The sequence below is a fragment of the Cervus canadensis genome, chromosome 32, assembly GCF_019320065.1.
Source record: "Cervus canadensis isolate Bull #8, Minnesota chromosome 32, ASM1932006v1, whole genome shotgun sequence".
NCBI classification, from domain to species: Eukaryota; Metazoa; Chordata; class Mammalia; order Artiodactyla; family Cervidae; genus Cervus; species Cervus canadensis.
Window position 1 is genome coordinate 19461381 of NC_057417.1, and position 23030 is coordinate 19484410.

At 48.6% G+C, this 23030-nt stretch overlaps 1 protein-coding gene across 2 annotated transcripts in view; it reads right to left on the reverse strand.

The window, feature by feature from the left end:
* Positions 1 to 1207: 1207 nt before the first annotated feature.
* The window catches only part of XPO6 (exportin 6), a 109657-nt gene continuing 87834 nt past the window's right edge, over positions 1208 to 23030 (reverse strand). For both annotated transcript variants that reach the window (XM_043454824.1, XM_043454823.1), the window contains exons 15-24: positions 20765 to 20909; positions 18987 to 19133; positions 17887 to 18076; positions 11251 to 11406; positions 10185 to 10299; positions 9850 to 10021; positions 8295 to 8456; positions 4992 to 5090; positions 4613 to 4843; positions 1208 to 1897 (exon numbers count right to left, since the gene is read on the reverse strand). In XM_043454824.1, coding sequence (XP_043310759.1) covers positions 1796 to 1897; positions 4613 to 4843; positions 4992 to 5090; positions 8295 to 8456; positions 9850 to 10021; positions 10185 to 10299; positions 11251 to 11406; positions 17887 to 18076; positions 18987 to 19133; positions 20765 to 20909 — 1519 coding nt within the window. In that variant the 3' untranslated portion in view covers positions 1208 to 1795. The remainder of the gene's footprint in view (positions 1898 to 4612; positions 4844 to 4991; positions 5091 to 8294; positions 8457 to 9849; positions 10022 to 10184; positions 10300 to 11250; positions 11407 to 17886; positions 18077 to 18986; positions 19134 to 20764; positions 20910 to 23030) is intronic.

The window sequence follows — 23030 nt, forward strand, 5'->3', positions numbered from 1 at the left end:
CAGGGGCCGTGCCCGTCAGTGTTGGAATGAAAATCCTCCAACCCCCTCACTCCTCAAGGCCTTTCTTCTACCAGCCCAGGTCCTGCCTTGTGTTCCATGAGTGGAGCTCACAGGGGACCAAACCCATCCCCTCACCCCCTCCATCTCCAGGCGTTCAAAAAGCCCTTTCATAATTGCCGGCATAGACAGCGCTCCCAGCCTTGCCACGCAGACAGGTGAGGTAGTATTTATAGCCTGAGAATAATTGGATGCTAATTCCCTTCTGTAGGAGAGTGACTGAAGTTCAATTCCCTCCTCTATGAACTCAGAAGTGGGGCTAGCTGCAGCTGGGAGGCTGTGATTGACAAGGAACAGGGGACTGTGTGCACAGGTGCGTGCATTCACACACACACAGCTCAAACCCGGCCCAGGGCCCCACTCCCACCAAAGTGATTCTTATCAAGAAAGGCCCTGAAGTAGAAGCCATCAGCCAGCTCCCTTCCTCTCCAGTTCTATCGACAACCCAGACCCTGACCCTCACCCACCCTTACTTTCAAAGGGTGAGCATACCTCTTCCTGCCAGGCGTGGTGTTCCTCAGGAGAAGCAACCCTGTCCTGTCAGTCCACTCCCTATCACACCTAAAGCAGGGGTTGCCACTGATCCATTAGCCCAGAAAACTCCCAGGACAAGTGCCATCTCTGCCCAGTGTCAGCTCCCTGACACACCAGCGACCCTGAGCCCCACCCACTCCTCGCCCCCACATGAATGGCTACACCCTCCCTCCCTTCTCCAACCACCGCTCTCAGACGGTCCATCAGGAGACCCCCGCCTCCCTGCCACTCTCGGGAGAGACCCTGGGCCCCTGAGGGGCCCACTTCCTGGGAGGGAGAGGAGTGGACATGACTCGATGAGCAAGGGGGTGGGCACCACCCGGACTCCAGACCCCACTCCACTAGGAAAACCATCAATGGGACCAAGTCCCCCACCCTTCCTGAACGTGAGAAACGGGGGCCCTGAGTCTTCTCGGGGTTAAAGACGTTGTCAAGAAGAGGGTGGAATGGAAGCCAATCCTGGGAAGGGCTCTCCCAGGGCACCGATGCAGGGCCCACCCCTCATGGCCCCACTCCCCGCCAGGCCGGACACTTCACCTGGATGCTGGACCCTAAGGAAGTGTTGTTTTTTCCTCTTGAGAAAGTTTTGAGTGGAAAAGAAGCTCCCTAACCAACGTTTATATAACAACAACATAAGCATTTTATTTTTTCATTAAGCTTCTTAGTTCCTTAGTATCACAATGGAATGATGAGAAAACAAGACCAACCAAAAAAAAAAAAAAAAAAAAAACCCCATGAGTCTGCAAATCTCTGACAAAAAGCAGAGACTTCAAGGCAATTTAGGGGGAGGGAGGAGAGGCTTGACGGAAGTGCCAACGTAGTCCCAACATCATGCCTCTCCAGAGCGGGCTGGGCCGGGAGGGGGAGGTGGAATGGTGAGAAGGTGGCACTGTCACAGCTGTCCTTGGCGTTTCTGCCTGGTGACTGATGCATGATCTGCACGGACCACCCCATAGGGTGTCCTGGGGCTGCCCTGGTACCTGGCCGCATGACCCCCGCCTGCTCCAAACACCCCATGCCCTTCAGCCAGTGCTGGGACGCCCCGGAGCCGGTTCTGCTGGGCGGGCAGTGAGAGGAGCGTGGAGGAGTTGTGAGCGTCGGAGGAGCAGCCGAGGCCGCTCAGGAGACGCCAGTGGCCGCAGGCGGAGGTGATGTGGGGGCGGCGGCAGGAGTCGGGGTCCCTCGGGTGTCGAGCAGGCCGCACCTAGAGCTTCACGGTGCCGGGCGGCAGGCTGTCGTTGCAGAGTCTGTAGTAGCGCAGGTCGTTGACCAGCCTGTGCACACTCTGGGTGAACGAGGGCAGGTCCTAGAAGGCAGGGGCACAGCTGCAGCCCAGCCCCACCCGACACCCAGACCACCCACACCTCCCAGCCACCGCTTCCCCTCGGGGTGTTCCCGAGCTCTGCGAACACTCTACCAGACTTGAAACTGTCCTCACTCTTGCCCCACATGTCAGCAAAAGCACGGCGGGAGAACAAGAACGACAGCGGACACGGCCCTAGTGCCCACCACGTGCCAGGCCCTGTCCCCAAGCAGTTCGGAGACGAACTCATTTAATCCTCACAGCCAGCCTGCAACACAGATTGTCAGCACCATCACTGGGAGGAGGAAGAAAGAGAAGCACAGACAGGTTAGGAAACCTGCCCCGGGGGACCCAGTCAGGAAGGGAGGGGGTCCAGACTGCAGTCACTGCCAGGGCTCCCCTTCACCGTGGCCCGCCAGACCCCTCTGCAGAGCTTTCTCCAGCCAGGGCTCCAGGCAGGCCCTGCCAACCAAGAGTCACACACTGGAAGTGGCCTACACGCCACCCAACACCTAGCCTGCTGGCCACAGAGTGCAAACAGAGAAAGTCCCTCACGGGAAGCCCAAAGTCAGCCACAGACCACTGTGGGACCACCAGAGGTCGTCTTCTTCATTTGGGGATTGAATCAATAATGCCGGATTGCAGGTCCACACACATAGGAACATCTACAGTGCTTATCCACACCTGTAAGGCCATCTGGCTAACCTCCCTCCTCTCAAAGCCTGCCTCTTCCAAAAAGGCTACTCGGATACAACCTATTTCCTGGCCTCAGCGGGGGAGGTGAGCGCCTCTGCTCCAAGCTCTCAGAGGCCCGTGGCTCTCCCTGCCCGTGGATAGAGCACAGGTTCCGGAGCCAGAACCCCCAGCTCTGGATCCTGCTTTTTGAATGTACCAACCCCAAGTTCTGTACTGCTGACCTTTCTGAGCCTGGGCTCCTCTGTGAAGCAAGGCTGGCAACAGGACCTACCCACCCTTCACAGTAAGCTGTTGGAAGGCTTAAAGACGCCAACGGAGCTTCCCTGTGGGAAAGAATCCACCTGTCAATGCAGGATCCCCAATCCGGGAAGATCCCACACACAGTGGAGCAACTAAGCCCGTGCAACTACTGAGCCTGTGCTCTCGAACCCGAGAGCCACAGTTACTGAAGCCTGTGCGTCTTAGTTGGTGCTCTATAACAGGAGCCACCACGGCGAGAAGCCTGTGCACCACAACTAGAGAGTAGCCGCCACTCTCTAAAACTAGAGAAAATCCCAAGCAGCAACAAAGACCCAGCCCACCCAAAAATAAATAAATAAAATTATTATTTTTTTAAGTCAAGCACATAAGGTGCCTGACTCAGCGAGGTCCAGAGGGCTCTGCTGCCCATCTTCCCAGCAAGATGCTTGGAGGCAGGGCGAGTGGCGCTCCCGGAACCCCGGCACAGGGCCTGAGATGCAGCCAGCTTCAACTACACGGTGGATGGATGGATGAAGGCACTGACTACTTACTTCATCCTCATGGAAACAAACCCAGGGATGTTTTTAAAATCAGTGGCTCCTGAATGCCAAGTTCAAATTTCTTGAGGGAAACACAGGAGTACTGCTGCAAAAGCATCCCAGGTGCTTGATGCATACTGAGATTTGAAAGCCACTGTTTTAAATCCAGAAGTTGACCAACAAAAACACAGTTAGAAACCAACCACTGAACATCAGGGCCTCCAGGACAAGGATGACAGAAATACCCAACTGGCTGAAGTGAACTTCAAGAAGCTCAGGAGAAAACAAGATCAATCCAGGGAGAGAAAGACTCCGAGACAAGGGAAAACAGGGGCTGAGCCCAGAAAGAAGAATCCCGCCGCGTGTCAGAGAAGATGAGTAAGGAGGATGGGGAGTTTCCTCCAGCAAGAGCAACACGTGACCCAGAAGAGGACGGTGGAGAGGCTGGTGCACACGGGTCAGGCCAGCAACACCGAGAGGACACAGGAGAGGGAGCAGGCGTCACTGCATCAAGTGTGAGGAGGTGGAAGACAAAAAATTACTGGACAGATAAAGGTCCAGGAAGCGCCTCCTGGCAGGCGAGCAGCAAAGACTTGACAGGGGAAACAGCAAGGAGGAGGGCAGGTGAGGGCCCAGCATGGAGGCCCCAGCGCAGAAGAGGCTGGCACCATGGAACCTAGACACACCAGCAAGGATGGCTTCCCACACTCCAGAGACCTCACCACCCCAATTCCCACCTGAGGGGCTGCCCAGCCCACCTGACCGCCTCCGGGGGAACAGTGTGGGGAAGAGCGTGAAGGCCAGGAGGCTCCTCCCAGGCCCCGGCAGCAGGTCAGCCCCACTGCGCCTGGCGTCTGAGAAGAGCCAAGGCCCCACCTCTGACCCTGGGCTCCCTCCCAAGCACCAGTCGTCTCGGTCTGTCACAAGTCCAGGCTGTACCAGCTCACTGCCCAGAGGAAACAAGAGCTGGGCCCTGCTCAGAAGTGGGCTCAATGGGGCACAGAGAAGCTGAGACAAACCAGGCGGACAGCTGGGGCCAGAACAGGAGCTGGGGGCTGGGCAGCGGACACAAGGAATATACTCGACACAGGCCACCCCGGGACAGCGCGTGCCCCTCCGTCCACTCACAGCACCGAGTCCCCCAGGAGCCTCGCGAGCTACAGTGGAGCCACCGCGCGCACCCAGCAGGCCCGGGGCAGCCTGCCCCGCCTCTCGGATGGCCGCCGGGCCTCCCTCTCCTCACCCGATCCATCTTGAAGTTGCGCCCCAGCACATTTTTCTGGTTGGCATCCACACCATCGCAGCTGGAGAGGAACTCCGGGAGGAAGGCCGTGAAGAAGCCGTCGAAGTCCACGGAGGCCATGTTGTAGACGGCGATGCCGATGTCCTCCTGCAGCAGGTCGTGGGACCTGTGCACCAGGACCTGGAGCAGCACGTTCACAAACTGGAAGAGCATGGTGCTCCGGAAGATCTTCTACAGACAGACAGACAGATGGACCAGAGCGGGCTGAGCGACAGCCTGGCAGGCTCCGCAGCCACTGACCCACGGAGGAGGGACTAGGCCTGGGCCCATGACACCCTTGACGACGAAACCTGTGTCTGAGAGGCGGTGGGGCACTCACCTTGTGGTACAGCTTCTGCTTGGTGTTGAGGGTCTCCAAGTAAAACAGGTTTTGTTTAAATAGGTGGATGTCGGGCTGGAGAAAGGACTGTCCAAAAGCCTAGGAAATAAGACCACCGTTTTATTAGCTCCAGCCCTTCCAGGGCACCGCCCTACGCCCAGAGACCCGACACTCGCTGGCAGCTCCCCGGCCAACACAGGGTGAGGGCACGTACTGCCTGCTCTCCTGGCTCATCTGGTCAGATCTGTGTAGTCTGAGCTCCCAAGAACTCCCCACTGGGCCTCACTTAATTTGGTTGCATTTTGACCCTTTTGTAATAAACCTCTAACCCCCTTCACAGGGCCTGTCTTTGGAGGAAGAAGCTAACACCTCTAGGCAAATACCTCAGCCATCACAGCAGACAGCAGAGGTTGCCCACCCCCAGCTCATGCCAACCACTCACCCATAAGCCACCCTCTCCTTGGCATCCCAGGTCTTACAAACCACAAATCCTTGGAGCTCCTGCACAACCGGCTGCCTCTGCCTTGGGGTTAAGCAATAGCTCATCTTTAAACTGCTTTGCAGGATCTGAGCTGAGGAATTCCGTTACTCGTTCACCCTCCCCACTCCAAGTACAAAGAGCCCTGCTCCAACAGGAAGTGACTGAGAAGGGGGCTTTCCTGGGGCTTCAGTGGTAACGAATCCGCCTTCCAATGCAGGAGACATAGGTTCCATCCCTGATCATAGGCCACGGAGCAACTGAGGCCGTGGGCCACAACTACTGAGCCTGTCTCCAGAGCCTGGGAACCACTACTGAAGCCCGCACACCCTAGAGCCTGCACTCCGCAGTAAGAGAAGCCATGGCAATGAGAAGCCTGTGTCCTACAACCAGAGAGTAGCCCCCGCTTGCTACTAGAAAGCTAGAGAAAAGCCCTCCTGCAGCAATGAAGACCCAGCACAGCCAAAAATAACAATAAATAAATAAAAATTATAAAAAAAGTCTGACTGAGGAGGAGTAGGGTAGGCCAATGAAACACAAACCTATCAGTGGGCAGGACACATCCCACAGTAGGCTGGCTGGCAGCTTCATCATTCTGTCCGTGGGCTCCTAAACTATGAGAAGAGGGTCTTATAATCCTTGTGCCGTGATGAAATCTTCATGACATCCAATGGTTTTATTTTTTAATCATGTTTATTGAAGTGTAACAGAGTAAAATTTACCCCTTTGATGTTCGCCAGCGTGTGGTTCTAAGCAATACACAGAGGCATCTAACCACCACAACGATCAATAACAGTTTCCTCTCCTCAGAAAGTCCCATCACGCCCGACCCGTGGTCAGTCCTCGCCCTCTTGCTGTTGCTCTTGTTCAGTCACTAAGTTGTGCCCAACTCTGCGATTCCATGGACTGCAGCACACCAGGCTTCCCTGTCCCCCACAATCTCTCAGAGTATGCGCAAATTCATGTCTGTTGAGTCAGTGATGCTATCTAACTAACCATCTTTTCCTCTGCTGCCCCCTTTCTCCTTCAATCTTTCCCAGCATCAGGGTCTTTTCCATTGAGTCAGCTCTTTGCACCAGGTGGCCAAAGTACTGGAGCTTCACCTTCAGCATCAGTCCTTCCAGTGAATAATCAGGACTGGTTTCCTTTAGGATTGGCTGGTTTGATCTCCTTGCAGTCCAAGGGACTCTCAAGAGTCTTCTCCATGACCACAATTCGAAAGCATGAATTCTTTGGCACTCAGCCTTCTTTATGGTTCAACTCTCACATCCATACATGACTACTGGAAAAACCATAGCTTGGACTATACAGACCTTTACCTTTGTCAGCAGAGTGATGTCTCTGGTTCTTAATACGTTGTCTAGGTTTGTCATAGCTTTCCTTCCAAGGAGCAAGTGTCTTTTAATTTCATGGCTTTCCTCTCCCCCTACCCCTAGGCAACCACTGCTCACTCTCTGTTCCTCTAGACTTGCTTTTTCCAAAACACATGTCATATGATGAGATGGAATCAGCAGTGTTTCCAAAGCAACCCTTTGGAGCTGGTTTCTTTGCACTGGGTGGAATGTACTGGGAGGCCGGGGCATTGCTGCATCAACAGTGCCTTTTCACTGCTGGAGGCAGGTGTCAACAGTCTATCTAGTCAACGCCTGATAGATATTTGGACTGTTTCCAGCTTTTGGCAATTGGGAAAAAAGCGGCTATAACATTTCTGTACAGGCTGTGAGAATACATGTCTTCATTTACCTTAGGTAAAAAATTTAGAGGTGAGATTGCTAGATTATGGAGTAACTACATGTTTAACTTTATAAGAAACTGCCAAACTGTGAAGCTGTTTTACAAAGTGGCTTTTACCAGCCCTGAGTGGAAGACCAGCCATCTGTCAACCAAAAGCATCTTGAAAGCAAGGACAGAGTAGAAGGAGGAGGTAGGAGGGGAGGGGAGAAGGCACCCGAATACTCCAAACCCAGGCCGGCCTTGGGGTGTCGGAAATGGAAGAACGGCAAAATAACTGCCGAGACCAGGGGTGCAACAACTGCTCTTCCACACCGGGAGTGTGTCTCATGCGTGTGTGTGCTGGAGGGGAGCAAAAGTGAAGAACAGTAGAACCTCTCTGGCTTCTCTGTGAGGAAAAACTAGCACTGAAAAACCAGAAAACAAAAAGAACCCTCTACTCTGACCAAGGCTCAGAATAAAAAAGTTGTACAGCTGAGAGGAGAACGAGGAGCGTGCCCGAAAGCAGCCAGGGAGCAGCTGCCACCCTGTGTGCTCAGCCCCCAGAGCTCACAACCGTCACACCTGATCGAAAAGGGAGACTGGCTCCCAGGGCAGTGCCTCTCCCAACGTGGCACAAGCCAGAATTATCTTTGAAAAATGCAGATCGATCACAACAGTGCTGCGGGTGAGGAGGCCCAGGTGGACCTGATGCAGGTGGCTGCCTTACATGTGGGTTAACTCCACCGTAAGGCAGAGGGAACTGACATGGACCCAGCACTCCCAGTACCAGGAACATCATGGATGCTCTCATGTAACCTACAACAAAGCTATGAGACAGGCAGTGTTACCCCTACTTCACAGATGGAGAGACCGAGGCTCCAGAAGTTAACTAACATCACAGGTACTAGAGCAAGAACTGAGCTTCAGACCCAAGACCACGAGGCTTCAAAGCACCATTGTGTGCTACCCGCTGCAGGGGCCACATTAGAGGAAGGGGGACCATGAGCCGGAGAAGCCAAGCAAGGGACAGTCGGCCAACAGATGCACTGGCATCCAGAATGGGGCCTGCCTGTTTGTGGATCCCACGCAGCCTCACCAACTCTCCAGGTTACCTGCATGATGGCACTGAACTGCGGTTGGTTCTCCATCTGCTCCTCAGCCATGCCCCTCTGCACACTCGCCAGGACGGTGGACTTGAAGAAGTACCTCCAGTTGTGATGGAGCGTCCGGAAAAGGAGCTCAAACAGCTCTGCCTTCACATCAGGGGAGGGGCGCTGCGGAGACACACACAGACCCTCGTACCTTCCCTTCCCAAGGCTCAGGGGCCACCCATGGCCCAGTCCCAGCACAGGGACGAGGTCTGAGACGCCTGTTGAGAGTCAGCAGCATGCCCCCTTCCGCGTGGCTCTAATCCCGTCCAGCCCCCCCGTGAGCCAGCAGTTCAAATGAGGAGTTTGTTCTCATCACATCTAGCACCCCACAGGCCTGCAGTTCAAACGAGGATCACACAGGCCAAGACAGGGCCAGAGCTGAGACACACAATGCCTGGGGTCAGTGCCAAGGGTCCCTTTTTCTGATGGAAGCACTCACAGCTTTTCAAGCTAAGAAAAAATGTTCCTAAGTGGAAAAACAATTAGGACTATGGATTTCCTGTTTAGAAAGCAGTTGATCTGATCCGTCATTTCCTTTGCCAGAATTAAAAAAAAAAAGTGTCCCATGCAACCTCTGAGGATAGAGACAGATGAGAAGGCTGCCCTCTATAGAAAAGGAGTTTAAAGGGCACTTAGAAACCACCAAAAGCAGCATGAGTGGGCCTCCAGGTGGAGGTGGCACCTCACGGGGGAGGCAGCTCCTGGTGCTAACTGCTCTCCGAGTCTGTCTCCTCTTTCACTGGCAGGAGGAGAAGAGGGAGGCAGGCTTAGCAATAATTTGCTAATTTATCAAAAAAATCTCCAAGTCGTGGAAGATCATGACAGGTCACATTATTCCATGTGTCTTGGCAGAAGTCAACATTATAAGGCCCAGATCTATTTAATCCAGCCTTGACTGAAATCAAGACCAGGGGGCACCAGCTTCCATGACAGGAACCTTCAGAGGGCCAGGATGTGTTTAATGACACAAAGCAACTGGACTGACTTACGCCTTAGCTTGGGCAGTTAGAAAGGTTAGCCCTTGTTTACGAAACTGTCACAGAAAACTTTAGTTAAAAATATACTGATTCTGAATTTGGTCATGCTGAGTGGCTATTTTCTGAGAAGGACAAGGAGCTTTCTAATGATGAAAACCTTGAATGGTTCTAGGAACTTGTTTTGTATGCTTGAGATTATGAAAGTTCTTAACAGGAAAGTATTATAAAATTTTGGTATTATAATGTTTGTTGTATCTGCTGGAGAAAACCACATATTCACCTAAAGCTATCAACTATTTCCCATGGAAGGCTGATCTTCCCAACCAAGCAACCTCATGACAATGAACCTGCTATGCTTATACTAGATTAGTTCTAATTAACTCAACTAGTGTACCAAGCTAGTAGCATTCTCAGAAATATTATCTTATGAGAAAAATAAAATAACTAATAAATTTGTTTTAAAACACAACACCTTTTCCTCAGTATCTCATTCCCTCCCCAGTCACAGGCAGCACGGGAGACCACCCAGCCCCTCGTACCTCGGCAATGATGGGATACACCTGCTCCATGCACAGGGCGATGATGCTGGGGAGGAAGGGCTTGAACACCTGGCCAGGCTCCTGGACCACCACCTGCAGGATCTTCAGGAACTTCTCGACCACCCGGCAGCCAGTACTGCCTTCGTGGAGGATGCTCTCAGCCAACTGTTCTCTGAAGACAAGAGAAAGCATACCATAGCCAAGGAAATGGCTCTCTGGGAGCAGCACGTGGCAAGCAAAGAAAGGGAGCAAAAAGGCCCATGCTTAGCAGCCAGGTCCCACCACTTCTCATGTGGAGCCTGAAAACCATGGACAGTGAGCGGGTCAGTGGTTACCTGGTAAACATATTGAGGAAAGTCTGTATGATCTGCTCAGTGAAAGGCACGCCCATCTGGACTCTAAGGCCTCGAAACAGAGTAAGGAAGAAGCTCAGCATTTCATCAGTCACATCTAAATAAAGGGACAAAGCGAGTGATCAGAGGCACATACACAGGCATGAAGAGCAGCCCCTGGCTAGATGCACTTCCTCCTGCAATCTGCACTATCTTCTCTCGCTCTAAGGCTTCCTGCAGGAAAAAATTTAGCCAGGACCATCAGAGCCAATGACAGAAAGTGGAAAATGATTAAGGACATGCTGAGAAAACAGCCCTGGTACAGACAACTCCGCCCAATGGCTCATGGTAGGGAATGAAGGTCATCTTGAAGCCACCCTCAATGCCCAGCATCCAGCGCTGTGCAGAGCGCTCACTGTGGCTGGGTCATCTTGTGCTCGCGGATGCGACTACTGAACTGGGTCAGCACCTGAGGGCTTCAGCCACTTCTCTCTGCAGTTGGGTCCAGGGTCAAGTGGCTGAAAGTGGATAATGGTGTACTTCTGACTGCATGCCCCTGGGCCATTAAATGGACTAACTGCCGAAAATATTGGTTACATTTAGTGTGGCTGCACTTCCAGATCTCAAAAATCATCTGTACAGCATGTTCTGGCTTCAACCACATACACTCGGGGGCAATTAGTGAGGATCTGCTGACTGAGAAGCCCTGATATCTCTCTCACAAGACTGACAGGACCAGTCACTGCTCAGGAGAGCCAGGCCAGCACAGAGACCCAGAGAGAGCTTCCCTGAGCAAGGATGACAGAGTGTGGGGAGGGTTAGCATCTCAGCGAAACCCACCTGGCCATGTAATAAATAAGTAGAACCCTCAGAAAAAGCTCTATGTCGGCCCTGGAATAACGCCCCATCCACTGACATGTTCCCAAGTGACTCAGCACCTCACGACGTCACCGCCCTCAGCCTGCCCTCGAGTCTGCGCTGCCGACCAACTCGGCCTGCCCTACAGAGCTAGGCAGGACTCTGGGTCCTGTCATAACCACCCGGCAGGGCTCCCGTGGCCAGCTCCTACCTGACTGATGGATGAAAGCTGGAAAGAGGGCCAGGGAGACCTGAACGGATTCCTGCAGCGACTGATAGCAGATCTGTCGGGACTTGGTGGATTCCCCAGAGATGTTCTCCACGATGTCTTCTAAGACACTAAGTGTCTGGTGGATGATCACTTTGGCTGCAAACCAAGAGTGAACTGCAGGTTATGACTTGTCTGAGGAGAAAAGCAGAGTAAGAGGGAACACCAAGAAGAGGAAGAAATCTGCAAAGGTCTTTCTTTGAAGGACAGTCACACAGAAACCTCTCTTGACTGAGTTCTCAATCTCTGTCTGGATCTCTCTGTATCTTCTTTCTCTTTTATTCCCTTTTTACTGTCAGGACTCCAATTGCCTGCCAGCCAGCCTGCTCAGTGTTTTGCCTCTATTCTGCCTCTTATCACGTGAAACACGTCCACAGAGAAGATGAAGTGTCCCTCGGGTTTGGGGTCTTGGACTTGAGACTTTAAGATGGGAACAGACTAGTGAGGATGTGAGGGTCAGAAGGGCCCAGGTGGGAAGGGACACATGCAGATGGAACCCTCCCCTCCACCTCCCCATAAGACTCCAGCCTGACAGCCCACACAAGCACCTGCTGGGCACACCTACTGCTGCCTCGTTCATCAACTGCCTCATCAGATCTGTCTCTTGGGGCTGAAAATATATTACTATTATCATATTGCGTTACGGGGCTTTCCAGGTGGCACTAGTGGCAAAGAACCTGCCTGCAATATAGGAGATGCAGGAGACACGGGTTCAGTTCCTGGGTTGAGAAGACCCCCTGGAGGAGGGCACTGCAACCCACTCCAGGATCCTTGCCTGGAAAATCCCAGGGACAGAGCAGCCTGGTGGGCTACAGCCACAGAGGTGCAAAGAGTTGGACATGACTGAAGCGACTGAGCACACATGTATGGACGCATACTGCATTGTATTTTTGTAATCTATGTTTCATATTGTATTATATATTATTGACAATACATATTTATAACACTCCCCTGAGGCAGGAGCTCACTGATGACTCCACATAGCACACAGGGGAAACAGAGGCAGTGTGGCCAGCAAACAGGCAGGATCTCAGAGGATAGAGCGAGGGGGCCTGGCTGTGAACTGCACATGGTCAACACTGCTCCACATGGGGGAAGGATCCTCATCAGCAAGCCAGGGTTGGCCAACAGCCCCCAGATATGCGAGGCTGCTGTGAGGATTAGAGACAAGCTTCAGAGTGATTCCAGCGAAGCACCCAGCATATCAGGAGCTTCCCAGGGAAGCTGTCACCATTCCCCAGCTCCAGTGGGGTTTCTCTTCCCATCAGCTGCCTCAAGAAGCAGCTCCCGGGCTCAGCCTGAATTTGGCAGACTTGACCCTGGTGGAGCTCCAGTAGAGGAACCAGAGCTAGGCTGAGCACCAGCCTCCACCTGGCAAGGCTCACTGGGTGGCCCTGACCTCCAGAGCCCACCAGCCTCTGGGCACCACAGCAGCTTCAGAGAAGCAAACAACAGAAAGAATCTGGGCTTTAGAGGTGGGTGGATCCAGTGCTGGCTCCTGACTCTGCTTATTCTGAATCTTGGTTTCCTCATCTGGGAATGTGGAGATGACACCACCTCCCTCACGGAACTGGGCAACAAAGAGAACAATGGCTCCCACAGGCCTGGCCCACTAAAGGCTGGTCCCTGGGTGTCAGAAGCCGAAGCAAAGGCACCCGTGCTCCTGAACGAGCTGCTCACTCCCAGCACGCAGGCACTCACTGAGCCGGAAAACTGCACTGGGGAGACACCACCCCAGGGACACCAGGCACAGGGGAGGCAGCTCAGGGGGAAGAGCAAAGAGTCAAGAGACTGACCAAAATCTGCTGTGTAAGGACACTTACAAGAACCAAGATTTATCTGCAAAAACGTCCAAGTGGAAGACTAAAAGTTCCATTCAATTAGGCAGTAATAGGAAAATGGACTAAATATGCAAAAGTAGGAAATATGGACATTGGTACTCCACAGGATACGATGATATAAAACCATTAAAGACAGTGCTCTAGAGGAGACAAGGACAATGTGATGATAAGTGATGAAGACATTCAGACCCAAATCGGATTCCTAACACCCCCACTTTCTCTATGATCCAGAGCAACTTATGCCTGCCAGGCTCTGGGTAGGGGTGGAGAGCAGGGAGGGCTACCTTGCCAGTGGAGAGACTGGCAGACACAGCCTGAAGCTGGTGACCACACTGAGCATCGTCAATAATGAGACAAACAGACGCAATGAAGTAGAAATACAAGTCACTACCTAGGTGGTACTCCTGCCAGAAACTGCTGGGAACAATCAGAAGAAACAAGAGTATGGGACATTCCACAAGAAAACAGGTCTGGATGCTTTAAAAATGCCAATGTCATTAAAAAAAAAAAAAAAAACTAGAAACATTTCTTTTCTGGAGACTAAAGAGATGTGACAACTAAATATAACTCATGATTCTTGAAAATAACCCTTTTAAAAAGCAAAAAGGACATTCTGATAACTAGGGAAATTTTTAAAGTGATCTATATGTTAAAAGACTTTACTGCAACAACGTTCCTCAGCTTGGGTGCTCTGGTGACATAACAGAATATCTTGTTCTCAAAGATAGAGTATTTAGGGATAAAGTGTTGATGTCAGCAACTTCCTTTAAATGGCTCAGTTAAAAAGAAAAAGTTTGTGAGGTTGGGAAGAACAAAAGCGTGGCAAAATACTAACAACTGGTGAATGCTGGTGAAAGATACATAGTTGCTCATTTTCTCAATCTTGTAACTATTCTGTAGATTTGGAAACTTCTCAAAGTATAAAGTTGGAAAATCTTTCCAGGCCTTCATTTATCACTTCAGCAAGCAAGATGAAATAACGTACATAAAGTTCTCAGCCCAGTGCCTGGGACACGGTACACACTCAACAAACGTTACCTATGGTTTTCCATTACGCTCAGCACATATTTTCTCACCTGGTGGCATCACTCTTCCCACCCTGCTCTGGAGTTAAGGCCTGACCCTATAATCGTTCACTCTGGCCAATGCGACGGGAGAGGAAACGATAAGTGTCACGTCTAGGCGAGAGCTTTAGGAACACTGCACAATTCACCACGCTCCCTTCCCAGGTTAAGCACAGACTGCAACAGAGCCATCACCAGCCTGGGTCCCTGAGTGAGCAGAGTAAGTATGACCCCCACAAACCCCTGACCCAAGCCGGACATGTAGTATGAGCAAGAAGTAAGTGTTTTCCCTGCCTTAAGCCACTAAGGCTTTGGGGATTGTCTGTCACCACCCAGTATTAACGTAGCCTGTGCTACCTGATATAAGTGCATGTGAGATAAAGTGAGAAAAGAAGATCATTACACTTTATAAAACATGATTCCACAGCAGCTGTATCTAATCCCTGGGCAGATTACTTAATCTTCACATACCTTGATTTCCTCATGGATAAAAGCAGGATAATTAACATTACCTAACTCAGAAAGCTGATATCAGAATTCGATGAATTACTGAATGTAAAACACTTAGAACCAGGATTAGACAAATACCAGACTTTGAAGGTTGATGCTGGCACAGCCAGAGAGGTGATGAAGATACAAGATCACCAAAACAAGAGCCTAGCACACAGTATGCCCTTATTAAGCCAGCCATTCTTATACAGCTATGTAACTATAAAATATATTTACAAATGAAAAGGGAAGACAACGGGGAATTATAATAAACCTTAACTGCAAGAGAAGTCTTTCCTCTTCTCCTTTGCTTTTCACGTCTCTTCTTTTCACAGCTATTTGTAAGGCCTCCTCAGACAACCATTTTGCTTTTTTGCATTTCTTTTTCTTGGGGATGGTCTTGATTCCTGTCTCTTATACAATGTCATGAACCTCCATCCATAGTTCATCAGGCACTCTATCAGATCTAGTCCCTTAAATCTATTTCTCACTTCCACTGTATAATCGTAAGGGATCTGATTTAGGTCATACCTGAATGGTCCAGTGGTTTTCCCTACTTTCTTCAATTTAAGTCTGATTTTGGCAATAAGGAGTTCATGATCTGAGCCACAGTCAGCTCCTGGTCTTGTTTTTGCTGACTTCATAGAGCTTCTCTATCTTTGGCTACAAAGAATATAATCACTCTGATTTCAGTGTTGACCATCTGGTGAATGTCCATGTGTAGAGTCTTCTTTTGTGTTGTTGGAAGACAGTGTTTGCTATAACCAGTGCGTTCTCTTGGCAAAACTCTGTTAGCCTTTTACCCTGCTTCTTTCTGTACTCCAAGGCCAAATTTGCCAGTTACTCCAGGTGTTTCCTGACTTCCTGCTTTTGCATTCCAAAAGTATGCCAAAAGCCTTTGACTATGCCAAAGCCTTTGACTGTGTGGATCACAATAAATTGTGGAAAATTCTGAAAGAGATGGGAATACCAGACCACCTGACCTGCCTCTTGAGAAATCTGTATGCAGGTCAGGAAGCAACAGCTAGAACTGGACATGGAACAACAGACTGGTTTCAAATAGGAAAAGGAGTACATCAAGGCTGTATATTGTCACCCTGCTTATTGAACTTATATGTAGAGTACATCATGAGAAACGCTGGGCTGGATGAAGCACAAGCTGGAATCAAGATTGCTGGGAGAAATATCAATAACTTCAGATATGCAGATGACACCACCCTTATGGCAGAAAGTGAAGAACAACTAAAGAGCCTCTTGATGAAATGAAAGAGGAAAGTGAAGAAGTTGGTTTAAAGCTCAACATTGAGAAAACTAAGATCATGGCATCCAGCCCCATCACTTCATGGCAAACAGATGGGGAAACAGTGGAAACAGTGACTGGCTGTATTCTCTTGGGCTCCAAAATCACTGCAGATGGTGACTGCAGCCATGAAATTAAAAGATGCTTGCTCCTTGGCAGGAAAGTTCTGACCAACCTAGACAGCATATTAAAAAGCAGAGACATTACTTTGCCAACAAAGGTCCGTCTAGTCAAGGCTATGGTTTTTCCAGTGTTCATGTATGGATGTGAGAGTTGGACTATAAAGAAAGCTGAGCACCAAAGAATAGATGCTTTTGAACTATGGTGTTGGAGAAGACTCTTGAGAGTCCCTTGGACTGCAAAGAGATCCAACCAGTCCATCCTAAGGGAGATCAGTCCTGAGTGTTCATTGGAAGGACTGATGTTGAAGCTGAAACTCCGATACTTTGGCCACCTGATGGGAGAGCTGACTCATTTGAAAAGACCCTGATGCTGGGAAAGATTGAAGGTGGGAGAAGAAGAGGACGACAGAGGATGAGATGGTTGGATGACATCACTGACTCAATGGACATGAGTTTGGGTAAACTCCGGGAGTTGGTGATGGACAGGGAGGCCTGGCGTGCTGCAGTCCACGGGGTCACAAAGAGTTGGACATGACTGAGCGACTGAACTGAAATGAACTGACAAGAGGAGTCAAGACAGGCTTGCAGGGGGAGCTATTACTCCCTACCATGCACTGTCAATTACTCCAAACAGGTAGATATTACCCACTTCATCCAGCAGGAAGGAGAAAACTACTCTTCTTTCTCAAGACAATTCAGCTAAGCAGAGACTGTAACAGCCCAACCAATGAGAAGCCCTCATATTTTGGACTCCCAACTTCTTTCAGTGGACTCTGGTTATTACATCCTCTCAACCCTCCCTTTGCCCTATAAAAACAAGTGCCCCTTCCTAGCTCTTTGAATCTGCCTATGGTCCGCCACAGTCCTCATAACCTGAAAATTGCAATTCTTCTGGCTATTCATGAATAAACTTGCTTTTGCTGGTAAAATAATTGACTATTACTAAAGCTGACAACAATGACAAAATAGTTAAAAGGGTTACTTTCCAAAATACTAAAAATGGTGAGACTTAAAGAGTTCCCTTTTCCATCTGTATACTATTCTAGTATTTTTGTATAATGAGCTTATGATATTATTAATTGTAAAAGTAATGTACTTTAAAAAGAATGTTGAATATATATTATTAATATGTCACAAAGCATTTTTGTTGACATCATCCAAAAATGTTCTATTATTTTCTCACTGTGAAAATAGACAATTTACAAACTATCTCTGTAATATTTGTTATTTCAGGAAGATTGTTCAGAGAAATCTGATGCCTTTTACTTGAACAACTGAATTCTTTTTCTCCCTTCTTCAATATAAACAACCAAACTTGAAGATACCAAACTCCATCACTTTTGAAGATACCAAGCTCTTTCAAAGCCTCTAAAACATTTATAATTTGAGAAAGGTTAAAAACAGTCAAAAGATAGTTTCCTGTTTCCCAGTGTGGAGAAGTGAACTGCTGTGACTGCTTATGCAAGTACCTGAGATGGATCAACAATCACTGAAGGGTTTTTACCCACAGAAGGCATCATCAAATAGGGTCTTCAAACGGATGTATTTCTTATTGTTGACATTTTAAGTAAGAGACGGGCACCCTGCATTCAGGGATCAGGTCCATGTGATGTCCTGAGTCACCTCTGTGGCTGAGCAGCAGGGTGATGGTGGGCAAATGAATTCACCCAGGAGCCCCAGATGCAAAGCCCATCTGCTACAAAGGAAGAATGATGCCCGCTCTACCTATCTCCCCAGGCTGCCCCCGCCTTGGGGCCACTTACTGTCATCCAGGGGCATCTTCCTCTGTGGGGTGACAGCACTGGGCTTCAGACTGCGATAATCCCGGGACAGCGCAGAGATGAGGCTGGCATGGTTCATGGAGCGCACCGGCCACTGCTGCTCATTCTCTGGGAGGTTTGGCCACGGAAGCAGCAGGATGTTCGAGAGGGCTCGGCACACCAACACCTGAGCCTGGAAGAGACCCGAGGGTATCCATCTAGCAGAAGTTTACAACCAACATGGACAGCAGAGCAGCTGCACCTGACATGACCTTTGACACTGACCACACACGCTGAGCTCAGGCCTTGGGCTCCCTTCTTAAAACCTGGGCCTGGGACTTGGGTCCAACTGGAACAATCCAGGAAGGAGGGAAAAACGGAAGAAACACCACCAAATCTAGGCCCAGCACATCTGAAGGCCAGCCTCAATCATCAGTCTTACTGCTGGCACTTCCCCTCTGATTTGTTACTTGAAGCGTTAAGAGGGGGAGAAATCACCGACGCTGAATCTAACCTGTCCCTTGGCTGCCTGCTCCGGATATCCTCCACCGAGAAGCTACTCAGAACACTGCTGTTGAGAGTCTTTTACACTCAATGTGCCCTTGGGGACAAGTCAGAAGCAACACATTCACAGTCCAGGTACTTTTAAGTAACTGCTTTGACTCCGCTATGACCCCGCCCCCATTTCATTGCTTTTAACCTTTTAGCCTGAGCCTCCCAGAGGATTTTAGAATATACTTGTCTGGAGTGTCTCAACCCTAAGAAAACAAACATTTAACAATAAAAGCAGACTCTTTTAAACCACAAAGAATACAAAGAGGACTCTCCCAGCACCAGCCAAACTGCCAGCTCTCAAAGCAGCACAATCACCAGGCCTGTCGGGAGGAACTTTTTATGTCTGAATAAGCACGCTGACCGTATTGGGAAGGAAGGTCATAACAAGAGAGCACTGTATGCATCAGTGTCATACATGTAAGAAATCCATGTACGCTGGCAGGGCCTGTAAGCTCTAAGTACAAGACGAAAGGCTAGGTTCTTCTTCCTCAGCCTCTCAGCCTGAGCCAAATGGCCCTGGGGATCCCAGGGGAGCCCTGAGGCCTCACCTTATCGACAAGTCGTTGGGAAGAGGCGTCGGTGATCCTGTTGAATACTTTCTGTACTGCAGGAATGCTGATGAGAAAGACAGGTCGCACAGTGGTGGCCAGTGAGACCAGTAAGTGGCATGCAGATAGCAGCAATTTGTCTTGGACCTGGGGAGTGAAGAAGACGTGTCAGCTCACGACATCTCCTGTGAGACTGGTATTAGAAGAACTGGATGAGGCAGCCATGAGCTGCATACAGGGCCTGATGCCAAATTACGTCAACTAGACTGTGTCTCAAAGAAGTTTTCCTATAATGATGCCCAGTAACAAGGTTTCCTCTTCCCTGCCACATCCACAGCTCCTGCCCTCAAACCAAGACCACTGTCTAATTTTCTAGTTCTCAGCCACTAGTATCTTTGAACCCAGTCACTTCTCAGCTCATGAAACTACAGTGGCTCCCCATCAGCATTTAAACCACACGGCAAACTCCTTGGCATCATTCAAACAACGGGATTGTTCATCTGACTCTTCTTACTCTAGTGAAGCTGAGATCTCTCTTAACCCCCATTCTGCAGTCCATCAATCACACCAGGCTTGCCTACTTCCTTCAACAGGCCAATCAAACCCTTGGTTTAAGTACCATCCTTCCCTTTCAAATTATCTAGCAAAAGCGAAGACGCTTTGAAAACAGGACCAGATGCATAAATAAAAAATAAAGAAAGAAAGAAAACAAGACCAGATGCTAATAAGACTGCAGTCCAACAGCACACCAAAAAGCCAGTGGTATGTAGAATAATTTAGAAAAATTACATAATTTCCTAAAACCAAAAAATATCCCTAACCTTTGAACCCTATCATCCCACTTATTCTAAGCAAATTACCTAAAAGGATAAAGCTATAGTCGTGAGTACACACATTTCAAAACTATCTGTAATGAACTGTTAACAAACGGACACAATTTAAAAGATCAGCAATGGATAGGTGAATTCTGAAACAACCCCCTCACAGGATTATCATAACTCATTTACAAATTATAATTATAAATACACAAAAACTTACTGAAAATAACACCTTGTTCTGTTAATAGTGGTACAGAATGCCATGTATGATTAAAACTACCAGAAAAAGAAAAAAGGAAAAAAAGTATCTATATGCTTTAGTAATATAAATTGGTGGTTTCCTTAGAGGACAGCTTAGAATCGATCAAATTTTACATGGATAGAACCTTAGACCCAGCAATTATACTTCTAGGAACCTATCCTACAAGGATGTACAGACAAGGATCTAATTTCCATCAACAGAAGAGTTATCATACATCCCCACTACAGAATAGCATTGGTCAGTTTCACACGCTACATTTGTCTGACACATGTGAAAGTCTCCAAGGCACAGTTACACAAAAGAAGATATTAATATATCTCCAGCTGTCTACAAACATTTACTTATGTATATGATAATTGGAAAAAGTCTAAAGGATATACAACAAATGGTTGACAGTGCTTACCCTGGAAAGGAAAATGTTTTGGAGGAAGGAATTAAAGAGTACCATAATTTTTTAGCCTATACATTTGAATAGTATTTTACTTTTAGACAATGAGCATGTATTTGTGGGAGACAGAGAACTGAAAAAATTGGTATATTTGAATTTATATGGACTAGAACTGAAAAGGAACATGAAATGGCACATAGTTGTATCACAGCAGTAAGCACCAGGTCTTATGTGGCATTATAAATGGGTATATGAAGAGGAGGACAGACGGGGAGTTAGAGAAGAGATGCAGCCTTCGCTGTTTCAAGACCTTGGTGGTGATGAGAGGTGTGACTGCATCCATGGTGGTGGAGATGAGCGAAACGAACTGCTGGGTATTCTGCCGATGTGCCTCGCTGCAGTACTGTGCTAGCCAGTGAGAGTACGCCTGCAGGGCCGCCAGGGACTGAGCGTGCCTGCAAACAGAGAGAAGGTGTGTTAAAGGTTAAGGTCAGAATACATCAACACTAAACCTACTTTCACAGGAGGAGAGAATTCCACCCATCGCATTTACCAATCTACAACACTCATGATAGCCTGGAAACCTCCTTGCTCCCGTAGGACCTAAAGTTAAAACCCATCATCTAAGTATTGCCACCACTGCCTGGAACCCAGAAGGCAGTTAGCAAACGTCTATCAGATCTCATTCAATCTTTCTGTGACACACACAGGGTCAGGTGAGAGAATGGTAAATAATAAAGCCAGAATCCAAGAATTCAAGTGATAATGTGTTAGACTGGGAAATAGTAAAAATTTTATATCCCTAACTATAGACCAGGACGTAGAAAGCTATCAGGAATTAGAGCTTTACAAATAAGCTTTGATACGAGACTCTCAGCTTTAAGCTTCCATCACACCATACATGGTATCTGGCTGAGGCTTAAAGGAGCAAAGACTACAGTTTCTGCCAATGTTGTACTGCACCATACACACAACAAAATATACATCATCAGTTCAGTTCAGTTCAGTCGCTCAGTCTCTTGCGACTCTTTGTGACCCCGTGGACTGCAGCACGCCAGGCCTCCCTGTCCATCACCAACTCCCGGAGTTTACTCAAACTCATGTCCATTGAGTCGGTGACGTCATCCAACCATCTCATCCTCTGTTGTCCTCTTCTTCTCCCACCTTCAATCTTTCCCAGCATCAGGGTCTTTTCAAATGAGTCAGCTCTTCACATCAGGTGGCCAAAGTATCGGAGTTTCAGCTTCAACATCAGTCCTTCCAATGAACACTCAGGACTGATCTCCCTTAGGATGGACTGGTTGGATCTCTTTGCAGTCCAAGGGACTCTCAAGAGTCTTCTCCAACACCACAGTTCAAAAGCATCTATTCTTTGGTGCTCAGCTTTCTTTATAGTCCAACTCTCACATCCATACATGAACACTGGAAAAACCATAGCCTTGACTAGACGGACCTTTGTTGGCAAAGTAATGTCTCTGCTTTTTAATATGCTGTCTAGGTTGGTCAGAACTTTCCTGCCAAGGAGCAAGCATCTTTTAATTTCATGGCTGCAGTCACCATCTGCAGTGATTTTGGAGCCCAAGAGAATACAGCCAGTCACTGTTTCCACTGTTTCCCCATCTATTTGCCATGAAGTGATGGGGCTGGATGCCATGATCTTAGTTTTCTCAATGTTGAGCTTTAAACCAACTTCTTCACTTTCCTCTTTCATTTCATCAAGAGGCTCTTTAGTTGTTCTTCACTTTCTGCCATAAGGGTGGTGTCATCTGCATATCTGAAGTTATTGATATTTCTCCCAGCAATCTTGATTCCAGCTTGTGCTTCATCCAGCCCAGCATTTCTCATGATGTACTCTGCATATAAGTTCAATAAGCAGGGTGACAATATACAGCCTTGATGTACTCCTTTTCCTATTTGGAATGAGTCTGTTGTTCCATGTCCAGCTCTAACTATTGCTTCCTGACCTGCATACAGATTTCTCAAGAGGTAGGTCAGATGGTCTGGTATTCCCACCTCTTTCAGAATTTTCCATAGTTTATTGTGATCCACACTGTCAAAGGCTTTGGCATAGTCAATAAAACAGAAATAGATGTTTTTCTGGAACTCTCTTGCTTTTTTGATGAGTCAACAGATGTTGGCAATTTGATCTCTGGTTCCTCTGCTTTCTCTAAATCCAGCTTAAACATCTGGAAATTCATGGTTCACGTACTGTTGAAGCCTGGCTTGGAGAATTTGGAGCACTGCTTTGCTAGCATGTGAGATGAGTGCAACTGTACGGTAGTTTAAGCATTCTTTGGCATTGCCCTTCTTAGGGACTGGAATGAAAACTGACCTTTTCCAGTCCTGTGGACACTGCTGAGTTTTCCAAATTTGCTGACGTATTGAGTACAGCATTTTCACAGCATCATCTTTTAGGATTTGCAATATCTCAACTGGAATTCCATCACCTCCACTAGCTTTGTTCGTAGTGATGCTTCCTAAGCCCACTTAACTTCACATTCCAGGATGCCTGACTCTAGGTGAGTGATCACATCATCATTATCTGGGTCATGAAGATTTTTTTCTGTACAGTTCTT